This window comes from Megascapheus bottae, chromosome 25 (assembly GCF_031878675.1).
Source record: "Megascapheus bottae isolate mThoBot1 chromosome 25, mThoBot2.hap1, whole genome shotgun sequence".
Taxonomy (NCBI): domain Eukaryota; kingdom Metazoa; phylum Chordata; class Mammalia; order Rodentia; family Geomyidae; genus Megascapheus; species Megascapheus bottae.
Window position 1 is genome coordinate 18,227,573 of NC_143533.1, and position 20,086 is coordinate 18,247,658.

General features: G+C 42.0%; 1 protein-coding gene across 1 annotated transcript in view; it reads left to right on the forward strand.

Annotated features, from left to right (window-relative positions):
* Positions 1 to 20,086, forward strand: part of Shc4 (SHC adaptor protein 4) — a 58,148-nt gene that overhangs the window by 5,392 nt on the left and 32,670 nt on the right. Inside the window, exon 2 of the mRNA XM_090358455.1 lies at positions 16,681 to 16,751. Coding sequence (XP_090214581.1) covers positions 16,681 to 16,751 — 71 coding nt within the window. The remainder of the gene's footprint in view (positions 1 to 16,680; positions 16,752 to 20,086) is intronic.

The window sequence follows — 20,086 nt, forward strand, 5'->3', positions numbered from 1 at the left end:
TTTTTAGGGGTTTTTTTTCTAAGCTAATTTTTCATTACTGCATTTTTCTGCAACATCAAAAGAAAGATATGCTACCTGTGAGAGAGTAAAAGCAGCAGAAACAGTAAGAAGTGGAAGTCCCTTCTCTAAGATGATTGATACCATATATATATATATATATATATATATATTTTTTTTTTTTTTTGCCAGTCTTGGGCTTGAGCTCAGGGCCTTATCACTGTCCTTGGATTTTCTCAAGGCTAGAGCTCTACCACTTGAGCCTCAGCACCACTTCTGGCTTTTTTCTTTGTATGTGGTACCAAGGAATCGAACCTGGGACTTCATGCATGCTAAGCAAGTCCTCTACCACTAGGCCAAACTCCCAGCCCTGATACCATATTTCTGTGCACACAAACCTGTGGGTCCTGATGAAGATTATTCTGTGCTTACTCTTCTTTACTACGGAGTATTCAGTCATTACCAGCCAGTCCCCACAGTGTCCTGGGGAATGAGCCATATTTCTAGCTCTCTCCCTCTGTTTAGAGACCTGAGGTGCCAGAGAATTCTGACCCCGGACAGATCTGTCATTATGCAGGTTTCCTTGTAGCTTTTGAATCAATGAATGAAAAGGTATTAGAGGTGTTTTTATATTTGGAAATGTTATTCTTTTGTGTGTGCAGAGCACTATGCTTTGTGTTTGTGAAGCAGGAGCTCTGCCAACTTGACACATGTGTTCAGCCTTTTAGAGACTTTAGTTTGCTTTTCAGAGAGGGTACACACTTTTGCCCAGGCCAGCCTCAAACTGTGGTCCTCCTATCTTCACCTCTTGTAAACTGGGATTACAGGCATGAATTACCATGCTCAGTTTCATGAAAACAAATATCTTGGAAACACTGAACATTGGAAATATGTGCCTGAGACTTTTCAGGTTAGCCAACTGTACCTCCAATCCCAAGTTTCTCCATCATCTCTATCATGAATAGCTCATGGGAGCAGCCACGTATCTGTTGACCTAAGTATTTCTTCTTGACCTCTTCCAATATGTATATTTAAAGAATATGTTCACCTATCTGAAATGGCCGTGTTCACCTAAAAACAATGAAGTCCTTGTTTGACACCCAGATCTTAAATTGTTAATCTTTCGTAACAGGCAGCAGTAAGTTGCAAAGTCCTATGAAAATAAAGGCTAATCCTGCCAGAAACATACCATTGTGCCTAGTCCAGTGATAAGACTATGTTGGGAAGAGAATGTTCCAAGTTTACTGCACAGACAATGATAGGTCAAGGCGAGGGAAAGAGTCCTAGGGTGAAAATCTGACCGTGCTTTCCCCCTCCCCCATTATTAGCATTTTATTATTACCACTTTTAAACCAAAGAGGTCTGTCCCTTGTGTTGAATTTCTAAATCCATCTTCTCTTCTGAAAGTGTTCAGAGTCAAATCCCTTACCTGGCTTATCACCTAAAAGAAAAGAAGAAAAGGTGGAGAAAGTGGGGGAGGGTCTAATATGGAGTGCGTTGGGGGAAAGAGTGAGGAAGGATGAGAAAGATATAGTGATGAGCAATTGCTCTGGGAGGCCAGTGGGCTCTGGCAGGAAGTGAGTATTGATTCCGGAGGCCTCTAAGAAGGAAGCTGGGTGTGGAACCTCATGGGGCAATCTGTTATTTTTATGAGTTATACCTTGACAATTTCCAGAAAGGCTGGAAGTGGCTCACCTAGTGGGATGCTGCTTCCTAGGGCACTGAGCAGCTGTGAAAAAGCAGGAACTGTGAGTCATCACCCACCTGAGTGCAAGGGGGGATGTTTCCACGGTGAAGCCTCCAGACAAGGACAGGACTCAGCAGCATATCTGAGATTGTGAAGTCCTGTTAATTGATGTCACCAGGTGAACAGGGGTGGGGGGGGGTAGTGGGGGGGAGAGGGAGATTTTTCAGCTAACCCAAGCCTCTCCCTTTAGAAGGAGACATAAAACACCTTGAAATAGGTCATTTGGCATGCTCTGGATGAGGAAGATAATAGGCTTGTATCTCTCCATGGATCAAACAAAAATATGTTAAGAGGAAAATACCTGATTTTTTTCTCCCTAGATCTATTCTTTGTATTATTATTTATTTTTTGCCAGTCCTGGGGCAAGGCCTAAGCACTGTCCTTGGGTTTTTTTTTGTTGTTTTGTTTTTCCTCTCAAGGCTAGAGCTCTACCACTTGAACCAAAGCACCAGTTCCAGCTTTTTCTATGTATGTGGTACCGAGGAATGGAGCCTAGCATGCGCAAAGGCAAGCACTCTACCACTGGGCCAAACTCCTGGCCCTGAGGTTTATATTTTAGTAGCAATTTGATGAAGATATAATTCACATACCTATGAAAAGTTCATGGGTATGTGTACAACTTAAGTGTACACATACTCTTTAAGTGTACAGCTGGGTGGTTTTTACTTCTAGAATAATTATAAAAAATATTCTAGGAGCTGGGAGTTTGGCCTAGTGGTAGAGTGCTTGCTTAGCATGCATGAAGACCCAGGTTCAATTCCTTGGTACCACATACATAGAAAAAAGCCAGAAGTGGTGTTAAGGTTCAAGTGGTAGAGCTCTAGCCTTGAGAAAGTCCAAGGACAGTGCTCAGGCCCTGAGCTCAAGCCCAGGAATGACAAAAAAAAAAAAAAGTCTATTCTATTCTAGTACTGGGACTTGCACCCAGGGCCATACATTATCTATCATCTTTCTCCCTTTCCTTTAAAAAAAATTAAAATACAAATTCCTAGGCAAGCTCTAGTACCTCCAATTCTCACATGTTTTGCTTGGACTATAATTTTCCTATTTGTACACGGCTCATAAAGCTGGAATAATGGGTGTGTGCCACCATGCTTAGCCACAGTTTTTAAGAGTAATTTAGTCATATATACTTTTAGGCAGTTTATATAACTCACTGGTATATATAATGTTTAGTATTTATAGTAGGATATATAATATTTAGCTAGTATATAATATAAGGATTTATAAAAATCTCTGATAATTTACTGAAAGAAGGGTTTCATAGGCTATTAAAGGGCAGGAGCAAAAATTGAAAGATATTCAAGTCTGTGAAGGGGGAGTAGTACAGATATTTGTGGATGGGGAAGTGATGAAAAGAGTCTGATAGAGCATGTAGTATTTGTGAACCTTGTGGAAGTCCTTCAAGATGCCCTTATTTGTGATTGCACAGATTTGTGATTTCCTACAGTAGTGTTCAATTTAATTAAATACTCTAGGTCTTGGATACTCAAAAGGCTGAGTCACATTATTGCAGGAATGTTGGTTACAATTATTTAAATTTTGGAGGTACAATTGAGAAAGAAAGATATGGAAAAAAAAAAGATGTTCCACTTGAAGTGGTGGTCAAGACTGACCACACACACACACACACACACGCGCGCACACACACACAATGTTATTAGTTTAGATTATATCCCCAATATATTTAGTTCATTCAGCCCTAGGAGTGATTCACTGAGTTACAATGTTGCTCTGGCTTCAGCAGAAAAGGTGCTAAGGCAGTAGCCAGCAAGATGGGGGATACCTTAGGTCACTGACACCATGGCTAGGCTGGAACACTGATCGTGGCATCTTCCTCTCTACAGTAGAGGCCTCTCTACTGCCATGCACCAGGCTGCTTGCTGCCCTTTGATCATTCCTCCTGGCAGCCAGGATGGCAGATGGGCCCCCAGTGGTAGACCTGGGAATTGCATTTGACTCTGCACAGAGGGGCTGTTGGCTTGCTGCCAAACCCTTTCAGAGCTAAGGACATTCAAGCAAGACTCTCCTGGGAAGCAGATTAACTTTTGTGAGTCATTGCTTTTCCGTCTCATTTATGATTCATGATCTGGGCTATATTTTTAGCTTTTATTTATTTGGGTCTGAGAAGTGAGCTGGAAGTAAGAGTAGTTTGAAAACTCAGGGACAAATTGGCATTCCATTGAAGCAGAAGTTGCCTGCAATTTGACTAGACAACTCAGACACTTGGAAAATATGAATTGGGAACCTACTATGTGCTGCATGATGCAAGGGGAAAGAGACGAGTCTCAGCTGCTATCCTTTGGGAGCTCATTGGCTGGGAACTCATAGGCCCCAGCCAAATGAGGGGCCATGCCCAACTTCAGAGAGACCAGAGGCATTCAGTTCTTCTGTGTACAGAGGAGCTGAGTAACAATATATATGTGTGGATGAACCCTAATATGTCCATATACGTGAAAGTAAGGAATGGGGGAAATAGAAAAGTGAAAATAAACAAAAGAAAAAGCCAAGAGAAATTTATCTCCAATTAACTACCAAAAAGCTAGAAGTGAGGTGTAGCTTAAGTAGTAGAGGACCAACCTTGAGTAGAAAAAACTGAGACACCACCCAGGCAGGAAGAAGAGGAAGAAGGAGGAGGAGGCAGAGAGGAAGAGAGGAAGAAAGAAAGAAAGAAGAGAGGGGAAGGGCAGGGGAGGGCAGGGCAGGAGAGGGGAGGAGAGAGGAGGGGAGGGGAGGGGAGGGGAGGGAAGGGAAGGGAAGGGAAGGGAAGGGAAGGGAAATAGGCAGTTGTCTTTAAGGGGTAGCACCCAGGCCCTGAGTTCCAGTCTCAGTACTGACACAGAAGAGGAAAGAGGAGGAGGTCGAGGAGCAGGAGAAGCAGGAGGAGGAGGGAGAAAGAAAAAAGAAAAGAAAAGAAAGAAGGAAGGAAGGGGGCTGGGAGTTTTGCCTAGTGGTAGAGTGCTTGACTAGCATGCGTGAAGACCGGGATTCTATTCCTCAGTACCACGTAAATAGAAAAAGCTGGAAGTGGTGCTGTGGCTCAAGTGGTAGAGCTTGGGCCTTGAGAAAGCCCAAGGGCAGTGCTCAGGCCCTGAGTTCAAGCTCCAGTACTGGAATAAAAAAAAAAGGAAGGAAAGTCTCTAAGGAACAGTACCCAGGCCCTGAGTTGAAGCCCTAATACTGACACAAAAGAACAAGGAGAGAGAGAGAGAGAGAGAGAGAGAGAGAGAGAGAGAGAGAGAGAGAGAGAGAGAGAGGGGGAGGGAGGGAGGGAGGGAGGGAGGGAGGGAGGGAGGGAGGGAGGGAGGGAGGAAGGAAGGAAGGAAGGAAGGAAGGAAGGAAGGTCGGTCTCCTTAAAGGAATAAGATCACTCTGGGAATAAGATAAAAGGTTGCCTTTTTGACAATAGATATCTGGTGGATCAATTATTCAGTTGTTGGTCCTGTAAATAGCACACAGAAGGGCTCTTCTCTTCTGAATATAGTAATGCCTTGACACAGGCTGGGATTTCCCTGGCTTCATAGGGAGAGGCAGCCAATTGCTATCACAAAAGCAACCCAATCTGAGTAGGGCACGTTTTTGTAAGCCAGAGTTTCCACTCTTGTTTCCAAAATGAACATCCAGTCTCATGGGATTGAAGACATGGCCCAAGATCAACAGAGAATGGCATTCTTGGTTTCCTAGGATCAGGCCACCATACCATGATAAAAATCTCTTTAACAATTGCTTAGACTTGGACCTAGTGCCAGTAATTGCTTCTCCCACAAAGACTTTGGTTAAAGCTATTAGTTGCAACTTTGAATCTCAATAACATTAAAACTGAATACAAGTTCCAGAGTCCCAGGGGGTTTCTGCAAAGAGCACATTGAGAATATTTTGTCCAAAGAGAATTTGCCTTTGTACAAAATGCAGGTCCTACTTCCCCAGAACACAAAGAGTGATGGATAATATGTCAGAAAAATAGATACATATATGTATATTTTGTTTGAAATATATACATATTTTTATATGTATACTTTGTTTCAGGTGGCTATCATAATCTATTTCCTACTATTGTGACAATACCAGTGATCCAGTAATTTCTTTTATTTATTTATTTATTTTTGCTGGTCCTAGAGCTTGAACTCAGGACCTGGGCACCACCCTTGGGCTTCCTTAAGACTAGTGCTCTACCAGTAGAGCCATAGCACCAATTCTGGATTTTTCTATGTACATGGTACCAAGGAATGGAACCCAGGTCTTTGTGCATGCTAGGCAAGCACTCTACCACTAGGCCAAACTGCCAGCCCAAGAATAGTGTTTTATTTGGTTTATGGTTCTAGAGTCCAAGAACTTAGTGCTATCATCTGCTCTGCACACGATGAGCACTCTCTTGGCTGTTTCAAAGGCCATACTGTACTGAGACAGAGCAAGTGTAGTAACCTGGGCTTTTCATTTTCTTCTTATAAAGGCATCAGTGCCACTGCTGCCCTCTGCCCCCACACACCTCATCTAATACTAATTACTAGAAGGCCCATCTCATACATTTGGGGATCTTTTCCAATATAGGAATTTTTGAGAAGCACATTCAAATCTAACAAGCAGTGGAGGCAATCGTCTTTGAGTCGTGTTATGAGTTATTACAGATTGTAAAAATATTGGCTTCCCTCAGTAGATGTCTGGCCTTACTACTCTTCTTTTTTGTCACGATATGTATTTTTCAGTCATTGTACCTATCTTAAAGATTTGGATGAATTGGTTCAGGAAAGACACAATTAACTATCTTTTTTTTTGGTGTGGGCAGGGAAGAGGATTGATATTAGGGTTTGAATACAGAGCCTTACACTCTCACTTGCTTTTCTCTCAAGGCTGGAGGTTTACTATTTGAGCCACAGCAACATTTTCTGTTTTTTGCTGGTTAGTTGTAGATAAGAGTTTCATGGACTTTTCTGCTCAGGCTAGCTTCAAACCATAATCTCAGCCTCTTGAGTAGCTAGGATTACAGGCATGAGCCTCCAGCCCCTGGAACAATGCAAAACTGTTAGTCCATAAGTTTTCAGGTTCCTGCATTCATTTTCAGTTACATTCCCCTGTAGTTGACCGTGGTACACGAAGTACCTCAGGAGGCCTTGCAAGCATCCAGGGGAAACATCTCTTACCTGACCTATGTAGAGAGAATTACTCTCATCATCTGCCTCATGGATCCGATGAACATTCTTGAGTTCAAGTCAGTCCCGACATTAGTGTGTGCCATCTTGTATTTCTCTCACTGATATAGGGCTTGGGGTTACCTGTAGATGATAAATTTCAGAGCAGGGAAGTGACATGGACTAGAACATCTGAAGATCAGAGTTCTTCTGCATTAGCCAGCTTTCTGGGGTAAGATGAATACATCCAACCTGTGTGAATCAGTTTTTCCACCTCTGTACAACCTGCCCAGATTGTGTGAATGTTTGAGGGACTAGACATAGTGTACATCTCTGTGCAGAAGTACACCATCACACACGTAAAGGTTCTGACTGGACTCACTGGCAGAAAGAGCCATGTGTAGCTTCAAAACTCTGGTAGAGTGCTTGCCTAGCATGCACGAAGACCCAGGTTCAATTCCTTGGTACCGTATACTTAGAGAAAAGCTGGAAATGGTGCTATGGCTCAAGTAGTAGAGATCTAGCCTTGAGAAAGTCCAAGGACAGAGCTTAGGCCCTGAGTTCAAGCCCCAGGACTGGTGAAAAACAACAACAGCAACAACAACGAAAAGACAAAAGAAAAAAACCCCAAAACTCCTGAGTTGGGCTGTGAGTGTGGCCTAGTGGTAGAGTCCTTCCCTAGCATGCAAGAAGCTCTGGGATCAATTTCTTGGTACCACATACACAGAAAAAGCTGGAAATGGTGCTGTGGCTCACCTGGTAGAGTGCTAGCCTTGAGAAAGCCAAAGGACAGTGAGAGAGGGAGGGAGAGAAGGAAGGAAGGGAGGAAGGGAGGGAAAAGAAAACCCCCTGGGGGGAGGTCAGAGCCCCTCAGTATTCTCAGTGTGGTTCTGCCACACGAATGACCTCAAGCTGAAGATTTTCATCTTTTCTCAGGTCTGTGGGTGGAGATGAAACCTCTCTCAGTTCCCCAAAATGCCTATGTGTAGGGGGCTTACAATAGGAGTGGGACTGCTGGAATGAGACTCCACATAGCTGCCTCATGGGATACAGATGGCTAGCATACTTTCCTGGCCCACAGAAGGCTTTTTTTTTTCTTTTAAGATGAACTAGAAGATTTTTATGCAGGCAGACTGGCCAGTTGTAGTCAGACTGCCCAGTTCTTGGTATCTTAGTGTAACCAGAGTGCTCACCAGGTCAGCATCTTTCTGTTGTGTGTGAACCTAGTTTTCTTGCCTGGAGAACCCTTTTATTTATTTTTTGGTTGGTCATAGGGCTTATACTCAGGGTTTCAGTGCTGAGCTCTTTTCACTCAAGGCTAGCACTCTACCCCTTGGAGCCACAGTATTTCTGGTGGTTAATTGGAAATGAGAGTCTCACAGATTTTCCTGTTCGGGTTGGCTTTGAACCATGATCCTCAAACCTCAGCCTCCTACATAGTTAGGATTGTAGGTGTGAGCCACTGGTACCCCATTTCTATCTTTTTTTCTTCTTTAAGCACTAAGGACTTAGAGGGTTGAAATTCCTTGGACCGCAACTCCTCAATTATAAAAGTAATAAATCAGAATTTTAGGTCCTAAATTTGGAGCAGAAGTAGAAGCTAAGATAATATCTATCTATCTATCTACCTACCTACCTATCTATCTATCTATCTATCTATCTATCTATCTATCCATCCATCTATCCAATTCAGTAAACCAAAACAGATTTTGAGGTGCCACTTTGTGTCAAGCAGTACTCTAGACTCTAGGTGCTGGGCATAGAGATGTCCTGATCTTTGCTACAAAGTAGGGGAGCTCACCAGCCAACAAATATACAGTATTTGCAGCATTCAATCAATGGGTAGACTAAGAGAAGCCAGGGAAGGTGGAGAGAAGACCAGTGTTGTCAGCCCTGAGTTCTTGAGTGGCTACATGGCTCCTCCTAGAGTGGTGCTCTGAGTCGCCCATCTATCTAACTGCATGAGCTCCTATGCATGCTTCACATCGCAAGGGAAGGATGCCGCCTTGCCCATCTGCCCATGGCTCCTTTGATTGGAGGGAGTTTCCATTCCCTTCTTCTAAGACCAATATTGTGAATCAAACCGACATAAAGGGGACTTTGGTAAATTTACCTTCAGGAGGTAATTCAACTCGGGGGGTACTCCTTTAAGAAGAAACTCATTACCCATGGGTAATCCCAGTTGGGATTCGGGTTATTTTGAGACTTCCTGAGCATCATTTTTATTTTGGCAAATTTATTCCAATAAATCATTTATTGCTCTGTAAGAGGTGGTGGCCATAATGATGACTAAGATTCACTCCCTGCCCTTGAGAAGTCCATAGTTCAGTGTGGGAGTAGGGGCACAGGGTGCAGCCTAGACATATGACAAAGATGCTCAGAAACCCCAAAGGAAGAGCAGCCGAGTCTGGGCGTTGCAACAGACTCTGAAGGCTCAATCATTTATTCATGAGTCATTCATGCATAAATATTTCCTGATCAATTTATATCAGTGCTTGCATTCTGTCTGTAGATACTGCTTTTTTGGCCTCTTATTGTGGCTTCTTGGTCATTGCTTTAGTGAGATATAATTCTCATGTCATAAAATTTATAAATTTGAAGTACACAATCCAATGCTCTATTTTTTTATTTTAATTGATTTTGGGGGGTGGGGTCAGTTGTGGGGCTTAAACTTGGCCTGGGCACTGTCCCTGAGTTCTTTTTTGCTCAAGGCTAGTGCTCTACCACTTTCAGCCACAGCTCCACTTCCATTTTTTGATTGGAGATAAGAGTTTCACAGGGACTTTTCTGCCCAGGCTGCCTTCGAACCATCATCCTCAGATCTCAGCCTCCTGCATAGCTAGGATTACATGAGCCACTGGCACCTGGCTCACTGTTCTCAGCATCTTCATAGTCATGCAACCATCACCAATTATAAAATTTCTTGACCAGCTCCAAAAGAAATGCTATACCCTAAACCAGTCACACATCATTCTCACCAAATTCCATTCCTCCACCCCGTCTTGTTTTCTAGTCTTACAGATTTGTCTCTTCTGGATGTTTCATATTAGTGAAATCATACAATATATGGCCCTTGCTGACTGCCTCAATTTCTCTCAAATTAATATATTCAAAGTTTATGTTGTATGACAGGCCATATCCACTGCATGATTAGACTATTTTGTGTGTATCCTTCGTTAGCTGATGGATATGGGGTTGTGTCTTGCTCCATTATAAATTATGCTGTTGTGAACACTTATATGCAAGTATTTGTGTGGATGTATGTTTTTAGTTTTCCTGGGTCTGAATTTAGGAGTAGAATTGCTGGTTCAGGTGGTAATTCTGTCTTTCTTTCTTTCTTTTGCTTTGATTATTTTTCAGATAGGTTCTCACATTTATGCTCAGACAGGCCTGGACTACGATCCTTCTATTTATGTTTCCTATGTGGATGAGATAACAGGTGCATACCATATGCTCAATCTCATATTCGTTGAGATGCGTCTTGTTAACTTTTTTTTTTTTTGCTCAATTTGGCCTTAAGTCCCAATCCTACTGGTGTTTTTTTTTTTTTTTTTTTTTTTTGCTTCCTGAGTAGCTAGGATTACAAGGATGAACCATTGTACTGAGTTGTTTAACTATTTGAAAAACTCTTAAACTGTTTTCTCTATTGCTTGCATGATGGTGAATTTATGTATGAAATGTGAATGAAAAGGATATTTCAAGGTGTATAGGGTAGAGAAAAGGGTGATTCTGAATGGAAACAACTTAGTGAGTTGAGAAGGAAAGAGGAAAAGGCTGATGGAGTAAGCAGAAGCTGCATCATGGAGACCTTGTTCCATGTTTTATTATATAGATTAATATGTATCTATGACATACAGATCCTCAGCCTAATTTTAATTATGTTCTAAAATCTAAGTGCCAGTGATGGTATATAGATTCCCTTTTTGAATACTTGTTTGTTAAACACGTCATTTGAAATATGATGTAAAAATCAATGTTAATGAATTCTTTTGAAAAATCTAAAAAAAAAAAAGCAGGATCTTTTCCTGAGGACTGGTAATTTCTTCAAAGTATCTTTCTAAGACTAAATAAGAGTATGATCTGAATGCTTATCAGTATGTGTTTTTCTAGAATTAGCAAAAAACTTGGAATAGAGTAAGGTAGGACAAAGTGATATCATGCCAGATACATATTCCAGACATGAGTTGGCTGAACTGAGGAAGACAGATTCAGAAAATAGACATAGATCCATTGCTTTCTCTTTATTCCCATTGTGGTGCTTGAACTCAAACTCTTGAGCTCTTGCCTAATATGTTTGCTCAAGGCTGACACTTTACCATCTAAGCTATGCCTGTATGCCTGTTTGCTTGTTAATTAGAGATAGGAGTCCTTGGATTTGTCTGCCCAGACTGCCTTTGAACCAGGATTCTCAGATCCCAGCCTACCTAAGTAGCTAGGATTGTGGGTATGAGTGACTCGTGGCCAGCCTTGTATTTATTTTAGTGTAAACTAAGAATAAGAGTAGAGGCAGGGGCTTATGTCTTAGCTTTTTCTCTTGAATGATAATCTCTGTATCTTAGCATAGTGACATGTGCATCACAAAAAGAGGACTATCCAGTTGATAAAAATGGATTTAACCCTATTTCATAAACTGTAGTTCCTAAGTGTAAAATGATAAACTTGTTTATTCAGTGTTATAACTCTATCATACTACTACTACTATTTTTTTTTTCAGTCATGGGGCTTGGACTCTGGGCCGGGTGCTATCCCTGAGTCTCTTCAGCTCAAGACTACCGCCCTACCCCTTGAGCCACAGAGCCACTTCCAGTTTTCTAGTGGTGTCTTTAGTGCCCAGGCTGGCTTTGAACTGCAATCCTCAGATCTCAGCCTCCTGAGTAGCTATAATTACTGGTGTGAGCCACTGTACCCAGCCACTACTTCTATTTTTTATTTTTATTTTTTTAGTTATGGGCCTTGAATTCAGGGCCTGGGTGCTCTTGCTCAAGGTTAGAACTCTATGACTTTGAGCCAGAGCGCCACTTCCAGTTTTCTGGTGATTAATTGGAGATGAGTCTCACAGATTTTCTTGCCTGGGTTGGCTTTGAGTTATGACCCTCTCAGCCTCCTGAGTAGCTAGGATTATAGGCATGAGCCACCAATGCCTAGTACTACCACACAGATTTAAAGATGAAAGTGTAAAGTAAAAACTCAAAGGCAGCTCCCTCTCCCATTCCCACTGAGATAACAGTGCAACCATTGTCAATAGTCTTTCCAAGGAGGTGCCACTGATGCTTTTTTTCCAGAGGTAAGAACTCTTGAGATCATCATTTTGTAAAAGCATTACAAGATTAGATGGGCCCAGCTCTCATGCCCTTTCTCTGAAAGCCACAGCAGATTCTTACCTACAGGGCATCGTAGGTAAGACGACTGTTTTGGGGGTTAGGGGAGAGAGCTGACTGGGAGGGAAGCAATTCACCTACCTGCCAGCTACTGAAGGGCAAGGTTGTCTGAGTACTGCTGAGGCTCTGTTACTTTTCTCATATTCTTCTAAAGAAAAGTCTTCAGTGCCATCTCCTTGCCACAGTGTCAGGGATTATAGGAGGTCTTTTGTTTCCTGTACCAACTGCTGCAGTCCCAGAGTAGCTTGGATTCATGTCTGCCATTCTGATTGTGGGCCTCAATCTCACCACTGTGTTACTTACCTGGATGGACCCAAGTAAAAAGGGGTGATGGGGGTTGACCGGATAGCCCCTTCCCTTTTCATTTTTTTCTGTCATACAGTAAAAGGACTTTAGAATACATCCTGGTTTATTCCCAGCCAATAAATGAAATGGTGCCAGGCACTTCCCTTTAATAGGCTTTAATTTCCTCATATACTAAATGAAGCTAGCAACAATGACTCACCTCATAAAAGAAAGATAAGTCACCTCTTTCTGTGGTTAGCCTATCTTAATGGGAACTGCCTACTTAAGAAAAGAGACTATCTCATGCAGAATCTGCGTTTAATAAATGGATGGTTTATACCTACCTCACAGATTAACCTTCTCCCTCTGACCTAGCTTCTCATCTTTTCTCTGCTTATGCACTTACAAAGTTCCTAAACAAAGAAGTAAAGACATTTTTAAAACAATACTTTTGGACCAGAAGTATAACATAGTGGTAGAGTGCTTGCCTAGCATGCACCAAGACCCGGTTCAATTCCTCCATACCACATACATAGAAAAAGCTGGAAGTGGTGCTGTAGCTCAAGTGGTAGAGCTTTAGCCTTGAGAAAGCCCAAGGACAGCACTCAGACCCTGAGTTCAAGCCAGTCCCAGGACTGGCAAAAAATTTTTTTAAATACTTTTTTGCTTTTATTTTATCCTTTCTAATGGCTGTGTAAAATTCCATTGTATAGAGGTACCAAATTTTGGGAGGTCCATTCATCCATTGTGGGATATCTAGTCTGTTTTCATAGCTTGGCTCTTGTGAATAGTGCAGTGATGACCATGGATGTGCTGGTGTCCTTGTCATATTCTGGCTCATGCTGCCCAGGTTAGATGTCTGGGTGTGGTATGGTGGGCTGTAGGAAAGATCTATGTTTAGTCTTCTTTTCCTTTTTTGGCCAGTCCTGGGCTTGAGCTCAGGGTTGAGCACAGTCCTTGGACTTTCTCAAGGCTAGAACTCTACCACTTGAGCCTCAGCACCACTTCCGGCTTTTTTCTATGTATATGGTACTGAGGAATTGAACCCGGGTCTTGGTGCATGCTAAGCAAGCACTCTACCAGTAGGCCAAACTCCAGGCCCCTATGTTTAGTTTTTTGAGGAACCTCCAGACCGCTTTCCAGAGAGGTTGTACTAGTTTTCATTCCCACTAGCAGTGCAGTAGGATTCCTTTCTCTCCACATCCCCATCAACAGTTGTTGCTGCCTGAATTCGAAATGTTGGCTAGTATAACTGGGGTAAAATGGCAACAGAATGCACACAGAGAGAGAATGATGTGGAAGGAGTAAGTGTGGACCGGAAAGCATAAGGTCCAGATGTTTATAGTAATATTTTTGACTGGATGATAGCTTTTTGGGGCTCTAAGAAGTGGAGGTGAATGATCCAATATATGCTTTTGAAATGATTACTGTAGTGGAGTGAAGAGCTTGGTTGTATTTTCAAAGCAGTGAGTATCCCTTAGTCTGATCTCAGTGACTTCCTGCCATGCTGGCCTGTGCCCCATCAGGGTGTCCCAAGCTCTGTGAATGAGTATGGGGGAGGGGACAGTCTCAGTTCTTTCTAGAAGATGGAGAAGCAAAGTCAGGATGAGGAGCACAAGAGCCCATTAAAGGGCAGGAAGAGTCAGAGCAGGTAATGAGGGCAGTGCAGACAAAGCCCATGCAACTGCCTCAGTATGGACCATCCGTCCTCTGAATCTTCTTTCAGGTCAGTTCTGAAATGTTTTTTTTTTTTCTTTTTTCCCCTAATGCACTATGTCCTGATGCACACTTTGCTTCCTACAATACAGATCTTTACCCATTTTACTTCCCTGAATGACTCAAATTTTGAGAAGTTAAGTGTGACTAGGAAAGAACAAACTATCCACAATGTTGCTTGTATTCATATTAAAGACCCTGAAGAGAAATGTGATTCACAGGGGTTTGGCTGAAAAGAAAAAGCAAACAAACTCTAGCAATAGGATTGAGATAACATGTGTGCACAGATCTGATTTTATAGATTACCACATCTACAAAATCCACAGGGAATTCTGTCAAGTACTATCTGGGGAGCACCTCTGACCCCAGGTCCTGCCACCCTTCCATTATACTTTTGCGATTTTCAAGCAGGAGGCTGGACAGTTTCCAAAGGAAAGCTAAATAGGAAGCGTATCACATCCAAGGGGCGGACAGACAGATCACTTTCAGTGAGACCACTTGGCTGTCATCACATTTCCAAAGCAATCCACAAACACTCTGGCTAGTCAATGGAGGCTTTGCTCAGAGGATTTCCTCCCCCAGCCTCACCTGGCAAAAGCTACACCAAACACTCTGTCTGCATCCCTAGACTTCAGCTCTTCTTCCAGGACCCAGCATTTCATTTTTTAACTGCCAGCCTGTTGTTTCCTGACTACCCTACCAATGTCTCACAGCCAACTGCTCCCAAATCAGTTTGTAGCTTGTTCTCGTCCTCCTGTTCCTGTTTCTGTGAATAGTGTTATTCTTTCTTCCCTCTGCTATCCTAGCTAGAGGTGTCTGAATCATTCTTGACTCGTCCTCTCTTACTCTCTTTAGCAAATGAGCTGCCAAAGCCCATAGCATCTATTTCTGTGATGTCACTTGAATCCATCCCTTCTTCTCTCTTGCCATCACCTCCCCTCTGTGTGAGTTGTAATTACTTTACTCTGCAGAGGAGGTAGGGGGTAGGGGTGTGGGGGAACATCCTGACTTTCCTCACTGTCAACCCAGCTTCACAGTGAGGTTGACTTAAGGCTTCTAAAACTCACATCACAGCAGGCAGCCCAACGTGGCTTCTTGTGATATCCCTTTTTAATCCTCTTCTTTCCCAGAGGTCCTAGTTCCTTTTCCAGTGTTCCATGTTTAACCTAACCTCAGCCAATCATAACTAGCTGTTTTCTTAAACTGACATAATATTCCAATGATCTTGCAAAAGATAGGACTTTTTTCCAAAAAAAATATATTACCTTTAAGTAGATGTACCAAGGGGTTTCAGTTCAACATGTCCAATGAATCTTGATCAACCTTACCCATTCTATCATTCTTTTGCATCTCTCCCAGACCTACCCATCCCCCTCTAGGTGCCTGGTTCCATCTTTACATATGTACGTTGAATATTATAACTGTTTTCTCCCATCCTTTCTCCATTCATCTGCACCATCTCCCTTCCCCCAATAACACCTGTTCCAGAGTCCTGGTGTTCATTTTGCCAAACTGTATATTAGTTGATCACAGGAATTACACCATTAGAATCCTCCCTTGCATATGTGGGGATTTCTTCTCTGCAGATACCACACTGTAGTCAGTCTATCTCTGCCTACCTTTATATGGCCATGTATATATTTTCATATATGTTTATAATTTAGATCTAACTTCCACAAAAGACGTGACTTTTTCTGAACGTAACTAAATTCTCTGTTTATTTAGAAGACTGAGCATTCCTTTACTATTTGTCTCACACTTATTTTTTCTACCTCTATCATTTGGGCACATATACATGGCTAGGCATTATTTTAAAAGCATTACCTATGGGAAATCATTTGACTCTTGCAACAGTCCAATTGTGTGTTTCCATTTTGCCAGCGGACCAAAAAAAAAAAAAAAGATGAAGAGAAGATGAGTGATTGGCTTAGATAGATGAAGAATTAGCCGAATCAGGATGCATAATCATACTCTCTGACTATCAAGCTCGCTCTCCAAACCATGAGACCCATAATAGTCTTTGTTAATTGCATTCCTGATATTTTGTATTCAGCTGATGTTTTACAACTGAATGGAGACCTGAGGCATGTGTGTCTATAGTAACTGGGAGTGGGCAAATGTAACTTGATACACCAAGAGTTGTTTTTTAGTAGTTCATTTTGTAGCTAAGAGAAAACCTTCATGACTTTTTGCTTGTTTGTTTTGGTGCCATTAGTAAGGCTTGATCTATCCCTTAGCTTTCTCATACAAGACTAGTGGTCTACCACTTAACCTGCAGCACCATTTAGTCTCATGGACTTCCCTAACCAGGGTTGGCTTTGAAACATAATCCTCATATCTCAGTCTCTTAACTACCTAGGATGACAGGTGTGAGTCCCTGATGCCTGGGTTATAGAATTTTTGCCTTACTAGTTCCTCTTTTTTATTCTAGTACATGGGCTGTATTGAAGTACTCCAATCAATGAGGTCATTGGATTTTGGAATGAGAACCCAAGTTACAAGGTAAGACACTCCCAACTGCAGGACATTAAGGACTGTAAAGTTATAGTAGTTTATTTTACAGGAATATCATGGAAGTCTTTGAAATCATTATGACCTTTAAGTATTATTTTTTGTTAGTCTTGGCACTTGAACTCTGGCCTAGGCCCTGTCCCTGAGCTCTTCAGCTCAAGGCCACCTCCCTACCTCTTGAGCCACAGCACCACTTCAGGTTTTCTAGTGGTTAATTGGAGATAAGAACTTTAGTGTCCAGGCTGGCTTTGAACCACAATCCTCAGATCTCAGCTTCCTGAGTAGGTATGATTACTGGTGTGAGCCCCCATGCCTGGCTCAGCTAAAGTTTTTTTTTTTATAGAGTTTGAGTTGTCTTGTTTCCATTTTCTAATTGTTAAGGTGACAGTTATATAAGTCAGTTAAAGAGTACATTTCTTAGACAATGTCACCCCTTCCCTCACTTCATTATGGATTTTGAATCCACGTGGCTGGAGTGGTTATCCTTCAGATTTCAGACTCCTGACTAGCTAAGATTATAGGCTAATGCCTGGATATTTCTTCTACAATCTAAGTAGAGAAACTAATAATATAATAATAATAATATAGCACCCCAAATTCAGTAAAAATAAATGTCACTTTGAGAAAGTCCTTTATTTGATTAAAGGTGAGCTAGCATGAAGCCAGAAGAAATGTTGTACCATCAGTGAGGGTCTACTAAATGTGGGGAAGATTTGTTCTAGCTCTTATTGGCATTTTCCTTGGGAAAAGTAAGAAATGATAAAAAAATAACTATATAACTGTGGTCATTTTAATGATGCCTGATTGAATTGGAGTTACGAGAGTGACATTTCCTCTCTAGATGTGTACTTCTACTGATGTTTGAAAACAAGGAGATGGGTCTTTTTGGTCATAGAAATATATTCTCTGAAAAATAATTCTTTGACCACTGTGTGTGGTAATAGATTAGAAAGGAAAGAAGGAGAGAGAGAAAAAGGGAAAAAAGAGAGAAAGGAAGGAAGGAAAAAGAAGGAAGGAAAGAAAAGAAGGAAAAAGAGAAAGAGAAAGAAAGTTGAGTCCAGGTTACTCATGCCTATAAATCCTAGCTACTCAGGAGGTTGAGATCTGAGGATCTCAGTTCAAAGCCAGCCCAGGCAGGAAAATGTGAGATTCTTATTTCCAGTTAACCACCAGAAAAACCAGAAGTGGCACTGTGGCTCAATGTAGTAGAGCTCTATCCTTGAGCTGAAAAAGCTCTGGGACAGTGCCCCAACCCTGAACTCAAGCCCCACCACCCACCAAAAAGGAAAAAGGAAAGCAGATGGCATCTAGTTAAGTGAAAATGCACAAAAAAAGAGGCATAACTGTAGTACAGGTTACCCACCGGTCTCAGGTAGATGATGACTTCAGTGTGAGGGAGTAAGAGATATGGGGTGGGAGGAAGGGGAGTGACAGGCTTACAGGAAAGGCACACATGGAGTGAGGTGGCCCTTCTGAGTTGGGAACCTGACTTTGGTATCCCATTCACTGGATGACTGTTGCATCTGGAGATGGGACTGATGCCAGAGCAATGACTTCTTCTTCAGAGGAGGATCTCTAGAAAATATCTTCAGCTGTGAGCCCTCCAGCAATGGAGAACAAGACTACTTCTCTCCTGAAGGGGAATGTGTGTAGGGAGACAAGGTCACACTTTGTCTCAATGTCTTAGAGATGCCCCTGATTTTTATATATCAGACATATCATTGCACCTAAGGTACTGTGCTAGGTGTCATAGTTTTTCCACCCCACCCCTATATCAGCTCTGGATTCTGCCTTTACAGAAACATGCATTGTCTATTACTATCTGCACAGCAGACATAATTCAGCCTATTACATTATACATTATCTGGTTCATCCCAGATAGGTCACAAGGACGTCAAACAAAGCAGCTGAGATTTAGCTCTTATACAGATAAAGTAGTAACAGAGTAGGTAGCATTTACTCTGCATTATTTGAAGCACTACTATCATGCCCACTTTATACAACTAAGGAATTGAGACCCAGAGTTTTTTAATTTTATTTTTTTAATGTGTTCAAGGTTGCCAAGATTGAAAGACACAGCTAGAGTTTGAATTCTCATTTTCTCCCTGTAGAGTCCACTCAGCCAGGTTTTTTTTTTGGGGGGGGGGGTTTATCATGAGGAATAAAAGGTATGGATAAATTAAGGCTTTTGACTTCTGCTTCTTTTTACATTTACTATAATTTGCACTTTTGTTTATTGCTGTGACCATGAAGTACTTTGTACTAATATCATGCTTCTGGATAACTTAATGAAGGTTAGTTGCTATTTAAAAAAATAATTTTATTTTTTTCTTTCTCTCTCTTTCTACTGAATGCTCATTGGAGAGACTGAAAAAGAACACGAAGTGATCATTTATAGTATAAAAGGAGTACCAAAGCTGGGCGCGGTGGCTCATGCCTGTAATTCTAGCTACTCAGGAGGCCGAGATCTGAGGATTGTGGTTCAAAGTCAACCCAGGCACTGAAGTGAGACTCTTACCTCCAATTAACCACCAGAAAACTGGAAGTGGTGCTCAAGGGGTAGGGTGGTAGCACTGACTGAGCTGAAGAGCTCAGGGACAATGCCTAGGTCCAGAGTTCAAGTCCCATGACCACCCCCACCCCCCCCAAAAAAAGGACTACCATAATTCTTATATTAATAAGGCATCCATGTCTTATAGTACCCTACCCAAGTTCTTTATTTTTTTACATTTATTTATTTATTTATTTATTTATTTATTTATTTATTTATTGTCAGTCCCGGGCTTGAACTCAGGGCCTGAGCACTGTCCTTGGGCTTTCTCAAGGCTGGAGTTCTACCACTTGAGCCACAGCACCAATTCTGGCCTTTTCTATATATGTGGTATGGAGTAATCAAACCAGATCTTAATGCATGCTAGACAAGCACTCTACCACTAGGCCAGACCCTTATGACTACTTGTTAAACTATGTTGAATAACAGAGTTGTGGCCAAGGCCATATAGTCTACACAACTTTCTAGATTTGCTCCCTGGCTTTTTTTGTGTGTGGACTGTTACAGTAGTTTGAATCTCAACCATCCTACGTTGAATCACTCCCAGTGCCTAAACTCCATCCTGCAGCAATTAAATGAGAATCTCTGGAGATGATATTCAGTCACCAGTACTCGGTAGCCCTCCCCAGTGTTTCTCAAGTGTTGCAGCCAAGACTAAGAGCCACCACCTAGAGTACGAATGCCTTTTGAGGGGCAGATGGCATCAGCTTCTTGGCCTCCAGGATGATGGATGGAAGAGAGAAGGCTGGTCTCTCTGTATGATGGGAGGTGCAGG